General features: G+C 36.4%; 2 protein-coding genes across 6 annotated transcripts in view; one reads left to right on the forward strand and one right to left on the reverse strand.

The window, feature by feature from the left end:
• Positions 1 to 4,174, forward strand: part of LOC124639979 (putative epidermal cell surface receptor) — a 51,088-nt gene extending 46,914 nt beyond the window's left edge. For 3 of the 4 annotated variants that reach the window (XM_047177521.1, XM_047177524.1, XM_047177525.1), the window contains exons 16-18: positions 36 to 194; positions 2,343 to 2,426; positions 2,908 to 4,174. In XM_047177521.1, the coding sequence (XP_047033477.1) occupies positions 36 to 194; positions 2,343 to 2,426; positions 2,908 to 2,915 (251 nt within the window). In that variant the 3' untranslated portion in view covers positions 2,916 to 4,174. The remainder of the gene's footprint in view (positions 1 to 35; positions 195 to 2,342; positions 2,427 to 2,907) is intronic. The other variant, XM_047177523.1, reaches the window with a different exon arrangement.
• Positions 4,175 to 4,543: 369 nt separating this feature from the next.
• Positions 4,544 to 18,737, reverse strand: part of LOC124639980 (neuroendocrine convertase 2) — a 115,380-nt gene continuing 101,186 nt past the window's right edge. The window contains exons 8-14 of one of the 2 annotated variants that reach the window (XM_047177526.1): positions 15,367 to 15,479; positions 13,212 to 13,412; positions 12,109 to 12,184; positions 8,429 to 8,586; positions 7,617 to 7,781; positions 6,932 to 7,049; positions 4,544 to 6,578 (exon numbers count right to left, since the gene is read on the reverse strand). In XM_047177526.1, the coding sequence (XP_047033482.1) occupies positions 6,402 to 6,578; positions 6,932 to 7,049; positions 7,617 to 7,781; positions 8,429 to 8,586; positions 12,109 to 12,184; positions 13,212 to 13,412; positions 15,367 to 15,479 (1,008 nt within the window). In that variant the 3' untranslated portion in view covers positions 4,544 to 6,401. Of the gene's footprint in view, positions 6,579 to 6,931; positions 7,050 to 7,465; positions 7,782 to 8,428; positions 8,587 to 12,108; positions 12,185 to 13,211; positions 13,413 to 15,366; positions 15,480 to 18,737 lie in introns of both variants that reach the window. The other variant, XM_047177527.1, reaches the window with a different exon arrangement.

Raw genomic sequence — 18,737 nt, forward strand, 5'->3', positions numbered from 1 at the left:
ACTCCTTATTTACTAATCACCTTTTTTCTCCACAGATGAGGTAGAAGCGTCTTCAGTAGCGGGTCGTCACCGCGGCGACTACTACGGCGCACTAGTGGGAGTGGGAGCGGTCGCCGCTCTGGGCGCTCTGACGTCACTGCTCCTACTGCTCGTAGTGCTCAGGAGGCATCGACCCAGATCCGTGCCTATTACTAGTGAGTAAACTTCATATAGATAAGTGTTATTTAGTACTGGTGACTAGTGGGAGTGGGAGCGGTCGCCGCTCTGGGCGCTCTGACGTCACTGCTCCTACTGCTCGTAGTGCTCAGGAGGCATCGACCCAGATCCGTGCCTATTACTAGTGAGTAAACTTCATATAGATAAGTGTTATTTAGTACTGGTGACTAGTGGGAGTGGGAGCGGTCGCCGCTCTGGGCGCTCTGACGTCACTGCTCCTACTGCTCGTAGTGCTCAGGAGGCATCGACCCAGATCCGTGCCTATTACTAGTGAGTAAACTTCATATAGATAAGTGTTATTTAGTACTGGTGACTAGTGGGAGTGGGAGCGGTCGCCGCTCTGGGCGCTCTGACGTCACTGCTCCTACTGCTCGTAGTGCTCAGGAGGCATCGACCCAGATCCGTGCCTATTACTAGTGAGTAAACTTCATATAGATAAGTGTTATTTAGTACTGGTGACTAGTGGGAGTGGGAGCGGTCGCCGCTCTGGGCGCTCTGACGTCACTGCTCCTACTGCTCGTAGTGCTCAGGAGGCATCGACCCAGATCCGTGCCTATTACTAGTGAGTAAACTTCATATAGATAAGTGTTATTTAGTACTGGTGACTAGTGGGAGTGGGAGCGGTCGCCGCTCTGGGCGCTCTGACGTCACTGCTCCTACTGCTCGTAGTGCTCAGGAGGCATCGACCCAGATCCGTGCCTATTACTAGTGAGTAAACTTCATATAGATAAGTGTTATTTAGTACTGGTGACTAGTGGGAGTGGGAGCGGTCGCCGCTCTGGGCGCTCTGACGTCACTGCTCCTACTGCTCGTAGTGCTCAGGAGGCATCGACCCAGATCCGTGCCTATTACTAGTGAGTAAACTTCATATAGATAAGTGTTATTTAGTACTGGTGACTAGTGGGAGTGGGAGCGGTCGCCGCTCTGGGCGCTCTGACGTCACTGCTCCTACTGCTCGTAGTGCTCAGGAGGCATCGACCCAGATCCGTGCCTATTACTAGTGAGTAAACTTCATATAGATAAGTGTTATTTAGTACTGGTGACTAGTGGGAGTGGGAGCGGTCGCCGCTCTGGGCGCTCTGACGTCACTGCTCCTACTGCTCGTAGTGCTCAGGAGGCATCGACCCAGATCCGTGCCTATTACTAGTGAGTAAACTTCATATAGATAAGTGTTATTTAGTACTGGTGACTAGTGGGAGTGGGAGCGGTCGCCGCTCTGGGCGCTCTGACGTCACTGCTCCTACTGCTCGTAGTGCTCAGGAGGCATCGACCCAGATCCGTGCCTATTACTAGTGAGAGTGCTTTTTAAAAAAAACATTGAAAATGTATCTCATGAATGTGCAAAAATGTTATTATCTAGCTTTCGCCCGCGGTTTCACCCGCGTCCCGTAGCCGGATGGTGATAAAAACTATCCAAAACCTTCTCCCGGGTCTAAGTTACCTCCCCTCTAATTTTCAGCCAAATCGGTCACGCGTTTTCATGTTATGTCGTGACAACGGAAACCGGGTTTCATTTTTATTTATATAGATGAAAATCATTTCATAATTAATAAGTACCTACCTATACTTACGAGCATTTTTGAAGATATTATACAAGGTGTTGATTTGCATCTGTGCCATACTTCAGGAGGAGGTCATAAAATACGTAAATAATCGATTGGAATTACAGTAGACGGGAAATAGCTAATATGCACTGGTTTTTATGTCATTGTAATGTCGTAGTATTTCAGAAGTAATCCAATTTTATGAATGAAAATTATGAATGATCGTTGCGTATGCTTTGTGTTTGCGTTTGTGTGAGAGCGCAGCAAGGTTTTAAGGCCAGTAACACGCGCGCCAAGTTTAAATACGTCTGTATGACATTGACGGAATTCCGAAAAAAAGAAAAAAAAATACGTACCAATTTTTTTGTTGATTTGGGTCGAGAATCATTAGTATAATTACGTCCTTTAATATGGCACGGACGCAAATCAACAGCTTGTAGATGTTATAGATATTTATAAAAGATCATTAGAAGTGAATAAATTATGATGTCTCATTAAAACCGTATATTGAAACTAAATCTCCCATCAATATAAAACTTTTGCTTAAAATTCTGCAATGTCTAAGCAATGTCTTTCTTATAGCAGTGCCATCTGCCCCGAGAGAGTCATCTCTCCCGCCGTACGACAACCCGGCGTACAAACTAGAGTTACAGCAGGAAACCATGGGTAAGTCGGCATAAATACCAATATAAACTATATATTTTTGAGTTGTCTAAAGTCTCTGAATATAAAAAATGTATCAAAGAAATAATATGAAAATTAACTATTCCATCTAAAAATAGCAAAATAATCCATCCTGAAGGTTCCTTTATGGTCACATTTTTCTTTTCCTTATTTTCAAAATGGGGCTTCACCCAGAATTGGAATAGTTCATCATCCTCCGAGCCTTTTTCCCAATCATGTTGGGGTCGGCTTCCAGTCTAACCGGATTCAGCTGAGTACCAGTGCTTTACAAGAAGCGACTGCCTATCTGACCTCCTCAACCCAGTTACCCGGGCAACCCGATACCCCTTGGTTAGAATTGGAATAGTTGGGACTAGGAAAAAACTTACAAGCAATAAAAATAGAAGTCAAATCAATCAATTGTTATCCCCAGATTTCCATCATTTTTCGTACCCAGAATTATAACCCCAACATTTGTTCCCAGATCTCTGACAGTTAAGTTCCCGTGGGCACTCTAACGGGCTCAACGGGATCTCGGAACGCGCCGTCGATGTTGACATGAACGGCCGGCCATACAACGAGATGGGTGTATGAGCCCATACATACAAACAAAAACTGTAAAACCAAAACGTTTTTCATACTCAACCAATAGCAAAGACAATAAAAAAAAACGAGAATAACTGTCATTGAAAATGACCATAATATTTGTATGGTGAATAAGTCTTGAGTGAGTGACTGTACCAAAAGAAACTTTGAAGTTTGTGAAGTGAAGTGAAGACAAAATGTTAGTGTATTTTGTTTATTATTTAAATATAGTTTCGTCATACATAAGTTATGTCTACCATGCATTAGTCGTCAAAATATATCTTTTAGATAAAAAAGATATATTGCGAGATTAGTAGAAAAATGTATGGAATTTAAGACAAAATACTGTAAAGTTAAAGACAAAAATGTATGATATACCTACAGCGTAAAGTTTCCTAACATTAAAATGCATTAGGTTAGTAAAACATAATAAATAGATTTAAATATAATCCGTCTTACCACAAAAACTTTTAAACGTCAGTTTATGCCTTGTCTAAAAAAATGTCAAATTATGACGTTGACATATGGTTCATTTTGCAGCCAAAATTTTATTAGACAAGTGTAAAACAGGGTTTAAAGTTTTTGTAGTAAGGCCCAATATGTAAAAATAAATACCTAATGTGATATCCAGTAAAAAAGTAAGCTGTCACTTTTCTGTTTGATTTCAAAATAAGTACCTAATTTGTTTTTTTTTTTGCATGAAATTTCATTATAATGTTGAAAAAAAATCATTTTCCATTTTCAATAAAACATGATATCAAATGTATGCTATGTATAAAGCTAGTGCTTGGATTTATTATATTCAGATTTCTTGAACTATAGTCAGATTTTTGAAAATTTATGTTGCAATTTAAAACTGTGTATCATACTTGAAAGTCTTGCTTTTACTTTATTAATTAAAAACTGTCATTGTAATAATGCATTAGAATAGTAAAAAAAAACTTTGACGTTTCGTGCCTACGTACAGTCGAGTACAAATGCCTTCACATTTCATATAAAAATTATATTCTATTCAAAAAAATATTGTTATTTCCTCAGTCCATTCCATGATTGTATATATTGTAATAAATAGTGTTATACTTAACTCCAATACACTTGTGTGTAGTTATTGTATGATAAACAAACTGCCGAAACATTTGTTAATGAAAATTAAATTTTAAAACATATTTTTTTCACTTTGATTTACTTCTCGAAAGACCAACTATTTTCCTTTATTAGTTTCTTTGGATTTTGTGCAGAAAGATCCATTTAAAAGTACCTATGAAAAACTTAGTTATGTACATACTTACCATTTAAGCACTTAGTTCAGAGGTACAGCAGTTAAACCTCTACCGATTAAATATAATAATACTCTACCGATTTAATATTATAAAGTGCCTAGAAATATGTTCACTGTTTAGAAAAACTTACTGAAGTTTCAGAAGAGAGAGTTACTACTTCAACAATTACCTATGATTTGGGTTAGGGACAGCAAACCACTGAAAACCCTTAAAATCATTACAAAAGGGAAAGGAGTGTCAATTACAAAAACGTCATTTAATTCAAATACAACACCAAATCACATTATATTTTCTATAATAATAGTACATAATATATTTTTCTTTATATGTTTTTTATTTTTTAATTTCTTAACCATTATCCTAACGACTTTGTAATAAACCTACGGTTATGCCCATAAATGTAAAATACATAATGTTACTCGGTTAATATGGAAGTGAAAATGCTTGAAAATTGTATTTTAATAATAAAATTTATTGTTTAAGAAAATAGATGCAAAGAGGCTGTTGATAAATAACCATATTAATGTAAGTGGGCCCCAAAAGGAAGTTTAATCATGTTGTCATATAAATAGCTTTATTATATCTTACTTGATAACGATAATTTTCTAATATATTCTTTGTAAATACTCTAACATACGTATCATTCGACACAGTATTGAAACACAAGAGTTGTTCAAATGAGCTTCATTTAGCTGGGTTAAATCAAGTCCATTTGAATTAAATAAAACTAATATAACAATCATATAATAAATAAACTGAAATTGAACTACTCGTTCTACATTTTAAAACATGAAAACTATAAAAATGCAAATAAATATTTGTTAAAAATCTTGTTCAACTTCGAGTTTTATCAATTAATAGTTAATTTGTGTTTAAGTTCGGCACAATATGACGTTACCTGATATGTCCGTCTGTCTATGTAAGTCTAGGTTTATTTATGTTCTATATTAATAGAAGATGAACAAAATTCATATGAAACAATTTTGTTTCTATTCTACTGCGAAATTTGTTACAAAAATAATGTCATTTCAATTTACAATGTAGGAAGAATAATTTTCAAATTCCGCTCGCAATTTTGTCTTCATGGCGATTTTACCATCCAACATTCAAAAGAAATAAACTTTTGTCAGCTATTTCTTTGTCAAATTAGAACTTTTTTTAAAAGTTGGTAACAAAAAAACGTGAATGACTAGAATGGTATAACAAACTAAATGTTTCTTTAAAATCATTTCTTTTTTTAAAAGTGACTAGTTCAATAGGAGGAAAATATGGATAAAATAAAACCATTTTCAGTCAAAGAAAAATAATTAATTCTGTTTCGGGTTATTAAAGTTTTGTTAAGGGTTATGATTTATTTTATTTTTCTTTGACCATTTTCAATAAAAATGGCAGTGTGACAATAGAGATATACTAAACAAATTACATTCAAGGAATCAATCCAACCTATCAATTCCCATTTTTACGAAAAAAAGGAAAAACAATTTTTACCGCCACTTTTATTGTAACTCCCATTAATAACAAACGGTAACAGCAAATTAACGTATTTTTTAAAGTAAGCAAAAAAAAAACAAAAAATATAAATAAGTTAGATGAAAAAAAAAATACCTATAATTCTGCAGTTACCGTTTATTAAATAAAAAGAAAACAATAATTTTACTTTAGAGTGCCTTTGGCTCCTGTGAAAGCTATGTACAAAAATACATAAGTTTTTACAGATGCTCGATTTAGCAGACATAACATGAGCAACGGGCCACGACTCGGGACTTATTAACAGGTTTAGAGAAAAGACTTGTAATGGAAGAATACGATATTATTATTAAAAAAGCTAAGTCTAATAAATCCTTCGTCGTAACTTAGTTGTCTATGTTACGCCTACGTTTTGGATTCCAAGTTTTAAATTCACTGATCGTGGTTGGTTTGCAATCCTTACGTTCTCATTTCAAAAATATATCAATTCTTCTCTAACCACTCTGTTCGCGACTGTACTTTTCTTTTTTGAAAATAGAACCGTAATTTAAATAAAACATTTTTTTTTATTACCTGCCAATTATTTTTGATGTCAACCTTTTTGCTTAAACCAACCATGATCAGCCTAAAACCTGGTGGTGGTCTATTAGTTGATCGCGTTGTCTTCATGGGCCTTCTTAACGACGGCGAGCTTGGAGTGCGGGTCTTCGGGCTGCAGCTGAGCGTAGGGCGGAGCCCTAGTACCGTGCAGTACGAGGGACCAGCCGCGGAAGAAACCTGACCAGTCGCCTGGGTTGCTGTTTGGACCACCGTTGTAGCGTGCCTGGAAGAACAGATTACATGGTGTACAGGATAGCGCAAAATTAATCATTGTAAGGACTATTGTAAGCTATTTGTAAATGATGGTGAAAGTCTGCTTTCGCATTTGATAAGGTTAGACAAGATATACGTGTATAAGATTATGGATTTTAATAATCCACTAGAATTCCCCCACGGCCTACGATCGAACGATCTAACCGTTTTAGATAACTTTTTCTGGAAGTTCAGCCTTCAATTCTTTCGAGGGTAAATTGACTTTTAACCTCCAGACATTTCAGAGAGAAAGTAGGTAAGTAGTAAAGTAGTCTTATTAGTTACATTCATTAGTTACATTTTTACTGGCAAATTAGACTCTACCTCTAAGATCCACGTGCCCTGAGGGTACTCTCCCCAGGTGTGTGTGGTCATGAACGGCCACTTGGTGAAGCCGTCGCGAGAGTCGTCGTCATTCGCGCGCCTGCTCAGGATCATTGACCTGGAAATAACAAACATGAATGTTGTTTTAATAGAACTATTGCTGCTCTAGATACAACAGTAACATTAATTTTCGTTTTATTATAAAACACTAAGTTAATAACAAAGACCAGCGTTTGAAAACTTTTAAAAGATTCCTGTTCTAGGATAAGACAGTTTCGTTCACGTCAACGGCGAAACCCCACTTATAAGCCTTCCGAGAGATGCGGCTCACAACAGCTGCTGGCCGCTGATGCAACAATATAGTCATAGTATGGGAAAATATGGCAACGCGCGTCGTACATTTCAAGAAGGGTAGCAGTGCAGCTGTCTCGAGCCCCTCTCCGAATGGTCTCTTTACAAATGCCAGTAATCTATTACTGGTATATTAGACTTTGGTGTCTACGCAATCTTTAAATTTATACTATTGAACTTTACCTGGTGCCCATAGGGCTAGTGAGGAAGAGCTCGAGGTCCCCTCGCCTGCTGGCGTTGGCGCTGACCACGGCCTGCACGTGCTCCAGGTAATGCACCTCGCTGGGTGTGCCCTCACACGCTGTCGTCTCGATCTTCAGGGTTATTGTCATACCTGGTGCCCATAGGGCTGGTGAGGAAGAGCTCGAGATCCCCTCGCCTGCTGGCGTTGGCGCTGACCACGGCCTGCACGTGCTCCAGGTAGCGCACCTCGCTGGGAGTACCCTCACACGCTGTCGTCTCGATCTTCAGGGTTAGTAAGCCTTCCGATTGGATTTCACTGGAAAGGATATTAGTGGAACATCAGTTATTTGGATTGATATACTGAGACAAAGTCAAACAAGGAGATTTGACAACAGATTTGAAATCATGTAGTTTTATTAAGTAGGCAAAATTTTTAAAAGGGAAAGTTGCATCAAAAAACATCTTGAGGAAAATTGGCCTTTGAAAATTTAAACTTGGAAATAGCTAATTTGCCTTGAGGAAGCGTAGTAATTAACAATATTTTTTATTTGTATGAGAGGCCTGTACCTTGCAGTGAGACGATAAAAAAGGCTGGTGATAAAGACTTCATATTCAAGATCAACAATAATTTTCGATCCTCCGTATTAGTTTTGAAGGATTGATATTGACGTCAATATTATTATCAGACCCTAAGCGGTATTAGAGGCATTTAGCGTGAACGCTATTATTGTCAGCTTAGAGAAGTAGTACGGCTTCCTTTTAGTTACTGGAAACTACATAGATAAACCTTTGTAAAACAAGATCAATATCACAATCTACACTTTACAATTCTACCAAACTACTGAGAATCGGTAGTTAAGGGCAATTTGCACTATCGTTTTTGCAGAATTGTCATTATATTCCATAATTTTACTTTACATTACTTTAAAATAACTTCATAAATATGAAGAAATAAATACATACGTATGCGTATTAACAGATCCAGCCTCGCAATGATACCTCGGAGGTACAGATCGCCAGTTTGCCGCCAAGGCTGTCATGGCGCCCGCGTCCAAAACGCCGAAACCGAACAGGTGATTGAACTCCAGCCCTACACCGTTCATTGTCCAGTGGAAACGACCCTAAGGATAGAGGAAAAGCCATAAAATTTTACTTGGTTAAAAAAATAAATACATAATTTAATCTATCTATACTAATATTATAAAGAGGAAAACTTTGTTTGTTTGTTTGGTTGTAATGAATAGGCTCAAAAACTACTAGACCGATTTTAAAAATTCTTTCGCCATTGGAATGCTTCATTATCTGCGAGTAACATAGGCTATATTTTATCCCGGTACGGGCAGTAGTTCCCAAGGGACGCGGGTGAAACCGCGGGAAAACGGCTAGTAGTAATATAAAGTCCCTCTGGGTCGCGGGTGAAACTACGGCAAAACAGCCAGCCAATACTAATACATATTATAAAGCTGAAGACAATTTTTGTTTATTTGCTTGAACGCTTTGATCTCAGATAGTATAGCCACTGCATTATGTAGTAAAGCAATATGCTACATTTTCCGGCTGCATGATGTAAGTTCCGTGAAAACTACCAAGTTTTCACGGAACTCGGCTGAAACTGCTATAACATGTAAACTACCAGAAATCGTCTGAAGCTAACTAATTAATGTTTTATTGAAACTTTCCTATACAGTACTTTCTTTGTACCGGCGTTTCCTCTTTTGTTAAGATTTTTTTGCCAAGTCTCAAAAACAAGTCTTATTGTTAAGAGCTTTCTTAAAACAGTATTCTGTTTTTGACAACTCCTTTTCCTGTAATTTTCCTTTGAGACGAAATCTTAAGTTTGAGAAAAGTAAGGCGTGATTAAAATAATGATGAAAGACTTGGCGACGCGATTGCGATCTAAATTATAATACAATTTGTGATCTTGGAAAATAAAGTTATCCATCAACTGAAAATAATACCCAGAAGAAATGAATTTCGAAGAATTTCGTCGAAAACAAACCAGTAGGACGACATAGCATTCAATTTTTAGATATTTCTGTTCCGAACAGCCAATTTTTAAAGGGATATTATAAATTGCATATCAAATAAATAATCGCCTATCAATAAATACTCATCATTTATATTCTTTTTTACATCAAATATCTTACTTCACTACAAATAAACTAAATGTTTAACAAAACTCAAACTGCAGATAATTCGAAATTATACATCAATATGACATTACTTTTTTCCTTATAATGCAATACAGTTAAATTTATTCTTGGACAAAAATACTACATACAAGCATTAAATACTGACTGCACAGCAAATTTTCCATATTTCATAGCAAAATAACTATCCCAGTAGCATATTAACCAGTAAGTACAACAAAACCTGTTCATCATATTTGTCTTAATTTTCAAGAAGCCATGCTCGGCAAATTTAATGATTATTATAACAAAAAAACCCTGTCACATTGCATTATTTCTAAAAGCAGAACAAATTAACTGAAATCTCATTCAGCGTACTATGAAGATGGTAGAATTTTATTTAGATTCAATTTATTTAGCAAATTGCCAATTATAACCTTCAATTAAAAAAAAACGTTGTTTTAAAAATTGAAGCTAGTAACGAAAACGAATCGCTGCAAAACCGACTCCACGTAGTCTTGTTTGCCCTACCCCTAGAGTGCAATTCAAAACCGCGTAGGCGTTGAGGGGCGAGGCGGCCTGCGAGCTGAGGCGCAGGTAGTTTTAACGCTCGCCGACGCGGCTGAGGCTGGCCGGCCCTGCCGGCCAGCAAGCCGAAGCTGCGGTGGTGAGCGTGAAAACCATCTGCGACGATAAGCTCGCATGGGACCGCCGGAACCACGAAGCGCCGGAGCCGTGCCAGAAGCCATGCTTGCTGCATGTTGCATGCTTACTTCCATGTTGCATGCCTGCTTACATGCTGCATGCCTGCTTGCATGCTGCATACCTGCTTGCATGCTTCAGGCTTGTTTGCATGCTTCTTACAGGAAAATGAAAATTCCAAAACTATGCCAAAAGATGATTCTGACTATAAACATTCTGAAATATGATAGTTCTGCCTTTTAATGGCTACTTATATGAAATGTATGCCAAAAGGAAGTACTGACAATGACTGAAAATGCACCTGCCCCATTTTTTTTAAGAACTATATGTGCAAGCATATCATCGGACTTGCGATCCGACTCAAGTACGTGGCGCCACCTGTAGAAGCTAAAAATGTGCCTATTGGGCAAAAAAAATAAATAAATCACTGGCTTTAATAATTCAATAAATTACAATTTTGTATTTAATTTTATATTTTTTTGCTGATATCATTATGTGGGAATTAATAAATAATAAGATGAGTGTGACCAATAAAATGCTGTTTTATTCAGAAAAACTGCTGTAAATAATATAAAAATAGAAGCTATATTTAAAAGAAAAATAGTTAACATGTATAATGTGCATTAAGATTGTTAGCTGTGCATTGATGAAAAAGCTTTTGCTTTAGGAAAAATCGCTGTACGCTGCGAAAATAAATTGTAGTGTGTTTAGTAATATTTTGAGTTGAATATTTTGCTGTGCAATCAGTAATTTTGATGGAAATTCGGAATCTTATTGCATAGAAAAAGGATATTTTTTGATTTGCGTTTAAATACTACCCATTTTTAAAATCTCATCTTTATTTTCCTAGTTAGTAATTCCAGAAGATTTTATAATCCCACGCGAAACATTTAAAAACAAAAGCAATACGAAATCGAATACGGAAGAGCGATAAAAACAAATCAAATTAATCAAACTTGGCCAAGCTTGGCTTTTGGGTCGTCTCGACCTTGGCATTTTCAAAGATGAAAATTGGATAGTGAAGCCATTTATTAGGATTTATAATGACTGGTATTTCTTAGTATTTTGGTCGTAGTTTATCATATTATACCGCAGTTTACCTGACACAGTCAGTTTCTTAGTTTACAAAAGTAGGTATGGTACATAATTTTCAGAAAAGTTGAAATATAAAAATAGCAATCCACAGACCCACTATAAATACCTACATAGATACATATTTCAGTCTTCACACAAAGAATTTCCCGCTCAATCGATGTTTTCAACCTATGAAAGAGATAATCCCTAAGACGTACCTTTACACGTCTACGTGCCAGTATTCTATAATATTTCTACGTTTACAAGGTTCTATATATCTCCCATTCCTGACCTATGACATATAAGGATAGTAACACATTACTCAAACTTTATGTTGCGTATATAATTTGTGTTATATAACATGTATCTTTATTTGACCTTTTATATTTAACTAGCTGTTTACCGCGTCCCGTGGTAACTACTTAACTAGGTACGTCCTGTACCCGAACAAAATATAGCCTATGTTTTACGTATTTTTTTTTAAGTGTTACTCGGGCAAAGTGTTGGTTTCCAACAGTGAAAGAAAAGTAGTCTATGAGGTACAAACAACATTTTTTTTTCTCTTTATTAAATTAGCATAGATGTAGATTAGCTGTTTCCTGCGGTTTCAACTAATTATGTTACCCAGGTATAATGTAGCTTACGAACAGTCAAAAAAAAATTCCAGATCGGTTGAATAGATTCGGAGCCCAATATGGTATCTACAAATAAACAAAAAGAAATAGTATTGTTAAATACCTTAGCATCATAAAGCGAGTTCCTCTTTGAAGTCAACACAGTCAAGTGTTGGATGTCGCGCCACGTCAGGCTGGGACTGTAAACAAAACGTAAACCTATAAGAAGAAAAATACATCCACTTTTAGTTCAACTTGGTAGTATCTTGGTTTTGAGATCACTAAGCGTTCTAATGATCAGTACTGTGGCTCTTTGAAGTGCTTAAATATATGTGTAAATATCAAATTCAGTTCATAACAATAATCAAATACATAGATTACTGTGAAAACTAATTTTGGTATTGTTGTGACTTGTGCCTAAACTTTAAACTTCATAATTGTACCAAGGTTGCGAAAACGAAATCTGAGCTAAAAGCCTTAGATAAGTATGCATTGTGTTAAATTACAAGTACTTAGGCAGACAGCTATTAAGTTTAATTTTAAGAAGTGAAATTATTAAGAGCTTAAATATAAAATCAAATCCTAATCGAATTCTTTTTTTTTAAGCCGGGAGCAAAAAAAATATAATTTATTTAATTTTGCATCAATTTTAAAAATTAAAAAAAATAAATCGAATTCTTAAATGACCATGTTCAATTTAGAACACGAAATTAAAGTCGGAGTTATCGAACATTTGACACAAGTCAAACATCTTTTTAAGTTTTATTTATTAGTAAGCTAGTCACTATTAATTTTCTAGAACATTCTACCACCACAAAAATACCAGCTTAACCCCACAAACCAACTTACTTAGCATGTAAAGCGAGCGCAAACACGCCAGCAGCCTCGGGCGCCGCAGCCGACGTGCCCGAGTGCGTCGCCGTACACTTCCCGTACAAGTCCGTGGTCGCCACGCCTGTGCTCGGGTCTCGGGCGACATTGCTTAAGGTACTGAAGGAGCAGGACTATAAAAAATACCAGCTAACCAACTTACTTAGCATGTAAAGCGAGCGCAAACACGCCAGCAGCCTCGGGCGCCGCAGCCGACGTGCCCGAGTGAGTCGCCGTACACTTCCCGTACAAGTCCGTGGTCGCCACGCCTGTGCTCGGGTCTCTCGCGCCATTGCTGAAGGTGCTGGCTAACGTTGACGAGCAGGACTATAAGAAATACCCTCAAAGACCACTTACTTAGCATGTAAAGCGAGCGCAAACACGCCAGCAGCCTCGGGCGCCGCGGCCGAAGTTCCTGAATGGGTCGCCGTACACTTCCCGTACAAGTCCGTGGTCGCCACGCCTGTGCTCGGGTCTCGGGCGCCATTGCTGAAGGTACTGGCTAATGTTGAGGAGCAGGACTCGTCGTAGTGGGCGTTTTGACCGTCGTTTATGGCGCTGGAAATGTAGGTTTTAGTTTAGAATGTGTTTCATACAATAAACTTCAAATATATACCCCAGATAGGGGATCCCTTTGCCCAAACAGTGGGTATTATTACATGGCTGCGATGAAGATGAGTGAGAAATTGTGATGGTGAATGGGGAAATGATAATTGGTATAAATGCAATTAGAATTTCCTGCCGATGCAAGATGAAAACCGATGTTTTGAAAGAGTTTTATCAACATTTATCAAGGTGCAAATTAGTTTTTGTTTTTTAAAGAGGAAAAGAAAATAAAGGCTTATAACGTGTTTCTAAATAAAAACGAACCCATAATAGATGAGTAACCAAAATGAAACCCGAATACAATAAAATTGAAGTAAAGACAAATGGCGACCTATTTATACAAGACCTATAAAAATACGAGCCTAGAATTTCTTTCAGCTTGACAAATAAATAACGCCAAAAGAGGTTCTTCAGAATTTCAAAGACCAAACAATTCAGAATAAAAGAGTGGTTTGCCCCTAAAAGTGAAACTAAAAGCCTAGCATTTTTCATTGAAAAGAGCTCGTAACTTTGCTCCGTGAAAAATATCCTTACACGACGTAATATATTGGCGAGCACTTATTTGAGATTGCTTTAAATGAAATAAGGTGGATAACAAATTGCAGACCTTTTTTAAAAGTTTTATGATTAAATAAAGTTAGCTAACTTTATTTAACAATTATTATAACCTGGGATTTTATTTTAAGAAACTTAAGAAGGTATATATTCTTACTGTCTACCTATTCATTTAAATACTCATTAATAGTATGTAAATTACTTTAAAAAGTTGAAAACTAATTACATGGCTTAATCCTGAAACTTTGAATCGGATTGAACAGAACAAGCACTTTGAATACAATTCGTTGATTAAATAAAAAGGTTTTTGCGTACATTTGAATTTTAATCAGCTATGTACAAAAGTTTTTTTTAAAGGCGTTTTAAAATAACTTTTCAGTCCCAAGATAATATTTTAATCAAAGATGTATATCCAACGATCATTAATCAGGTGACAGACAGTTAAGTATCCTTCAAATTAATTATTGTCAGTGAAAAGCAAAACAAGAGAGATGACACTCTCTAAATATTGATGTAAAAGTAAGGGAGGTGCCATAACGGAAGACCTCCTGGGAAAATAGCGCACCAAGGGAGACGAGGAACGTTACTGTGAACCCGAACTCCTCGTTAGTTCACTCGTAACTGATCGTTTAGGTAACCAGTAGAACCAGCGTACCTATTTGACGCAGAAGAAGGCGCCTGACCTACATGTATTATAGCATCTCCGCTCATCTTTTCTTACTCCGTGTGTAAAAGTTTTAAAAGTAGGGCAATTCAGACAAATGATCCACAAAGGACATTTTGTTGAAGAAACTTAGAAACATTAAGCTTATAAATTAGATAGGTACCTACTTCAAGAATATGAAAGGGAAATATGTCATTTTGAAATATTTTTACAAACTCAATTATAATTTCTTGTAACTGAGTTATCGTACTTTGTTGGTTCTAAGTTTGTTGTTTAATGGGCCAGTTTACAAGATTGATAGACGTATAAAGAATAAAATATTACAGTATCTTTTTTGGTCCCCAGTCCTCTAGAAAATTATGTTTTACTGAGAAAACGACTAAAAAGTTTCCTGACATTTTATTCAGTCTGGGACCTTATTAGTTTCTTTTTTACATAGTTAGAATAATAAACAAAACAGTATGTCTTACTTCTCTGTCTGTGTGCGGCACTCTGACACATACATGTTTCTTCTGATCGACTTGCTCTTGCAAACAGTAGCCAATTGCACACAAACATTCCTAAAAAGTTGTCGAAATTGCAACCTTTGTGCGTGAACACATGCTAGCAGTGGACTTACTCCAACGCATACACATTTTTTGTTCGCGTTTTCTGGTTCCTATAGTTATACTTAGTTTGTACACAAACCTGTTAATGGAGACGGTCCACATAGAAGCAGCGTATCCATCACAATTGCAGTCATCATCTTCCCCGCCATCACCACTCGCCCACACGTAGATGTTGCCCAAACCGTTGCGACCCTGCCAAACCAAGAACATTTATTATGAGTAGAAAGGCAATCATTAAAGCACTTTAAAATAAAACACTTTTCCTACTATATGTATAAAGAATACCGACAAATACTGTGTTGAAAACCTCATCAAAATCGGCTCTGCTGAACGTGAGATAACGCGAAGAAACATACATCCAGGTCAAACTTAAACTCCTTTTTTTGAAATCGTTTAATAGTCGGATAAAAATAGTCGAATTGGGATCCTAAAATTTGTTTTCCCGATCAAAAATAGGTAGGTAAATTAGGAAGGGCTCAATAAACTTTATAATGTTGTCGTTTCTTTTTTTGAAAGAAACGTTTTCAATTTAGATCTGTTTGCTATATTTAGCTCCTGATCGATGTTAATTTAATGTTTATCGGTGAACAAGTTCTATCTCTCCATAAAACCTTTGAAGCCCTTATCTTAATGCCAGATGCGACATCTGGCAATCAATTAGAGCGATCACTTTTCATTTAATTAAATAATCAAGATATTGAAAATGCAATGCAATAATTATTCCTTTTTTGTTATAATTATTAATATTACTTCTAATATTTTCTAGTCTACAATGCTAGAAAGGCGGGAGAATACTATTTCGAGCACCTAGAAAAAAGTAGCTTATACCATTCTTGATAAATGTAATTAATGGGCTAGCACACTGTTTCTTTTTTTTTCTCAAAAATATCCTCTTCACCTTTATACTTATCAAGTATAGACAAACATACAAAATACTCAAAAACTGCCCGCAAAAACCAATGCACTTAGTACGAAAGTCAGTATTACATAAGCTTTGCCTTTGATCCTCCCCCGCGCAGCTTAAGACATGTCCTTGAGTCGTCGGTAGGCGTACAAAAGGACCGAATCTTCCGGACTTTTCAATTACGTAGATAAATATCGTGTGTAGCGTAGGAGGGTAGTAAACAAATGACCATCAAAGTAAATGAGTAACGTTTGAAATAGTGTTCGATAAGAAAAGGAGGATTAATTGGATTGTTATTTTTTTTTTAAAGGTTAAAGGTGACATGATCGGTACTTCATGGCACAGCGCAGTTGTTGTTAGGTAACTGAAAGGTGAAGTCACCCTGCCGTTAGCTTTTTGTATTGACGTTATGAAATGTTTTATATGAAACATAATTTAAGGGTCAAATTCAAATGACAAGTTAATCGCTGGACTACGGCTTTAATTTTCTATTCTCTTTGAAGCACTAACTAGCCAAACTTTGTCAGTGGACTTTTAACTTGTAGGTAATATCTATTTCAAAATAATCTCGTACAATCAAAAGGATGTAAAACTACGGATTTTACAATTGCTATCCCACATAATATTTTCCACCATACGCACCTTTATTATAACTATAACAAAATCTACGAAAGCTATGTAAACCCTTAACCAAAATCCTCGCAACACAACAACCTACAAACTTAACTACCTACTTATTATTGTAATATCTCAGTAATTACCACCCTACATGACACATTCCTTGTTTAGAACAATATTTTGATACTCCGTTAAGACAATGATAATATGTTAATATGGCGGTTTCCGTATGCGGTAATTTACGAGGCTTATGACAAAAGGTAAACGGGAAATCGTGTTTCATTTGTTTATTTTATGGTAAAGCAGTCGTAGAATGTACTTATTATGTATATGAGGAATCTGTGTAATGTGTAATTAATCATCATCATCTCAGCCATAGGACGTCCACTGCTGAACATAGGCCCCCCCTTTGATCTTCACAGCTACCTGTTGGAGGCGACCTGCATCCAGCGTCTTCCGTGAATTATGTGTAATTATGAATAGCTAAATGTTAGTTGCTTTAATAGTTCTCTAATAATATGATAGAAGCTTTAGTTCTACGTATCTCTTAATATTGTGAGCCTAGGGAAAACTCGTGAACACTGGCTATTTATTTAGGCTGTGTCTAAGAGCTTAAGTTAGTACCTTTATTACCCTTTAATTACAATGATAGACAGACTACATAATAACTAAAAAGACTCAAAACATAATTGCTTTTTACTGAAAATATACCTACTATACTAACTGACCCAATAAACCTACATAACATAACAAAGAAACGTAATAAAATACCAAAATATTTATGTTCTAATATCTCATAACATAAGTAGGTGCTCTAAAAACACAGACAAGAAATATAACGTGCAATAATATAGAACAAAATATCATTTATTTCTGCGAAGATCTCGTTTTGTTTCTGAGAGCATTTAACCAACAGGAGACGCCATTGTCACGCCTTCTATCCAGCTAAGGGTACGAGTTCAGGGCTGCGGGATTGTTCGAAAGAGTTACCGCGGCCCTAATACATAAAAGGCCTACGACGGAACACGACGGTTTTTAGTCAGTAAGAGTCTGACACTCCTTCACGCTGCTAACCCACAGAAGGAGGGGTCATTTGAAGATTTCTTAGAAAAAAAGGGAACGAGTTCAGTTATATTTTCTGTATATTTGATGTGCATGTATGTGCTACGTATCACGATGTGATAGAAAATTTGAGCTATTTTTTACCTTAGCAGGTTTTCAAGTTACCATGTTGTGAAGGTCAGACAGACAGTCGCTTCAAGTAAAACACTGCAATTCAGCTGGATTCGATAAAACTGCAAGGCGACCACAACGTGGTTGGGAAAAGGCTGGGGAGATGATGAAATTGAGTGACATTTTCGCACACATTTATCTTTGAGGCGTGTCCAGTTGTTGAATACTCTAAGTTTTGTTTATAGAAGACTATTGTGTGGGTCGGTATAATAGCTACAGGTAAATCGATTATGTATTGTACGTAAATACGAAAGATAGTAAAAGAATAGCCCACTTTACTGATGGAATGAATGAAACCCATAAACATTGAGTTGGAATTGAATTTATTGGAGAAATAAAACTACATATTACGCTTACGATGTTATCAACATAATTGTTTTATCATTCAAGTAAAATTTTTAGTTTATTGTTGCTTAATTTGACAACAAAACCTGACCTTAGATAGGTTCCAAACGTAATCTAAAAAGAAGTTTAAAATATTATCTCATTACTAAAATACATACCTAATTCTTTTTGTATAAAAGCCTCTAAAATTACAGACATAGACAAATGTCGATTCTTGAGCATCCCTAAAACTTCAATCCATTTGTAATTGATGAATTAATCAGTTCCATTGTAAAACAATTTAATGTTCAACAAAGTGCTCCATAGATCTAAGTACCACTAGATATACCACTATATTACGCTTTAAAAGC

This window comes from Helicoverpa zea, chromosome 20, assembly GCF_022581195.2.
Source record: "Helicoverpa zea isolate HzStark_Cry1AcR chromosome 20, ilHelZeax1.1, whole genome shotgun sequence".
NCBI lineage: Eukaryota > Metazoa > Arthropoda > Insecta > Lepidoptera > Noctuidae > Helicoverpa > Helicoverpa zea.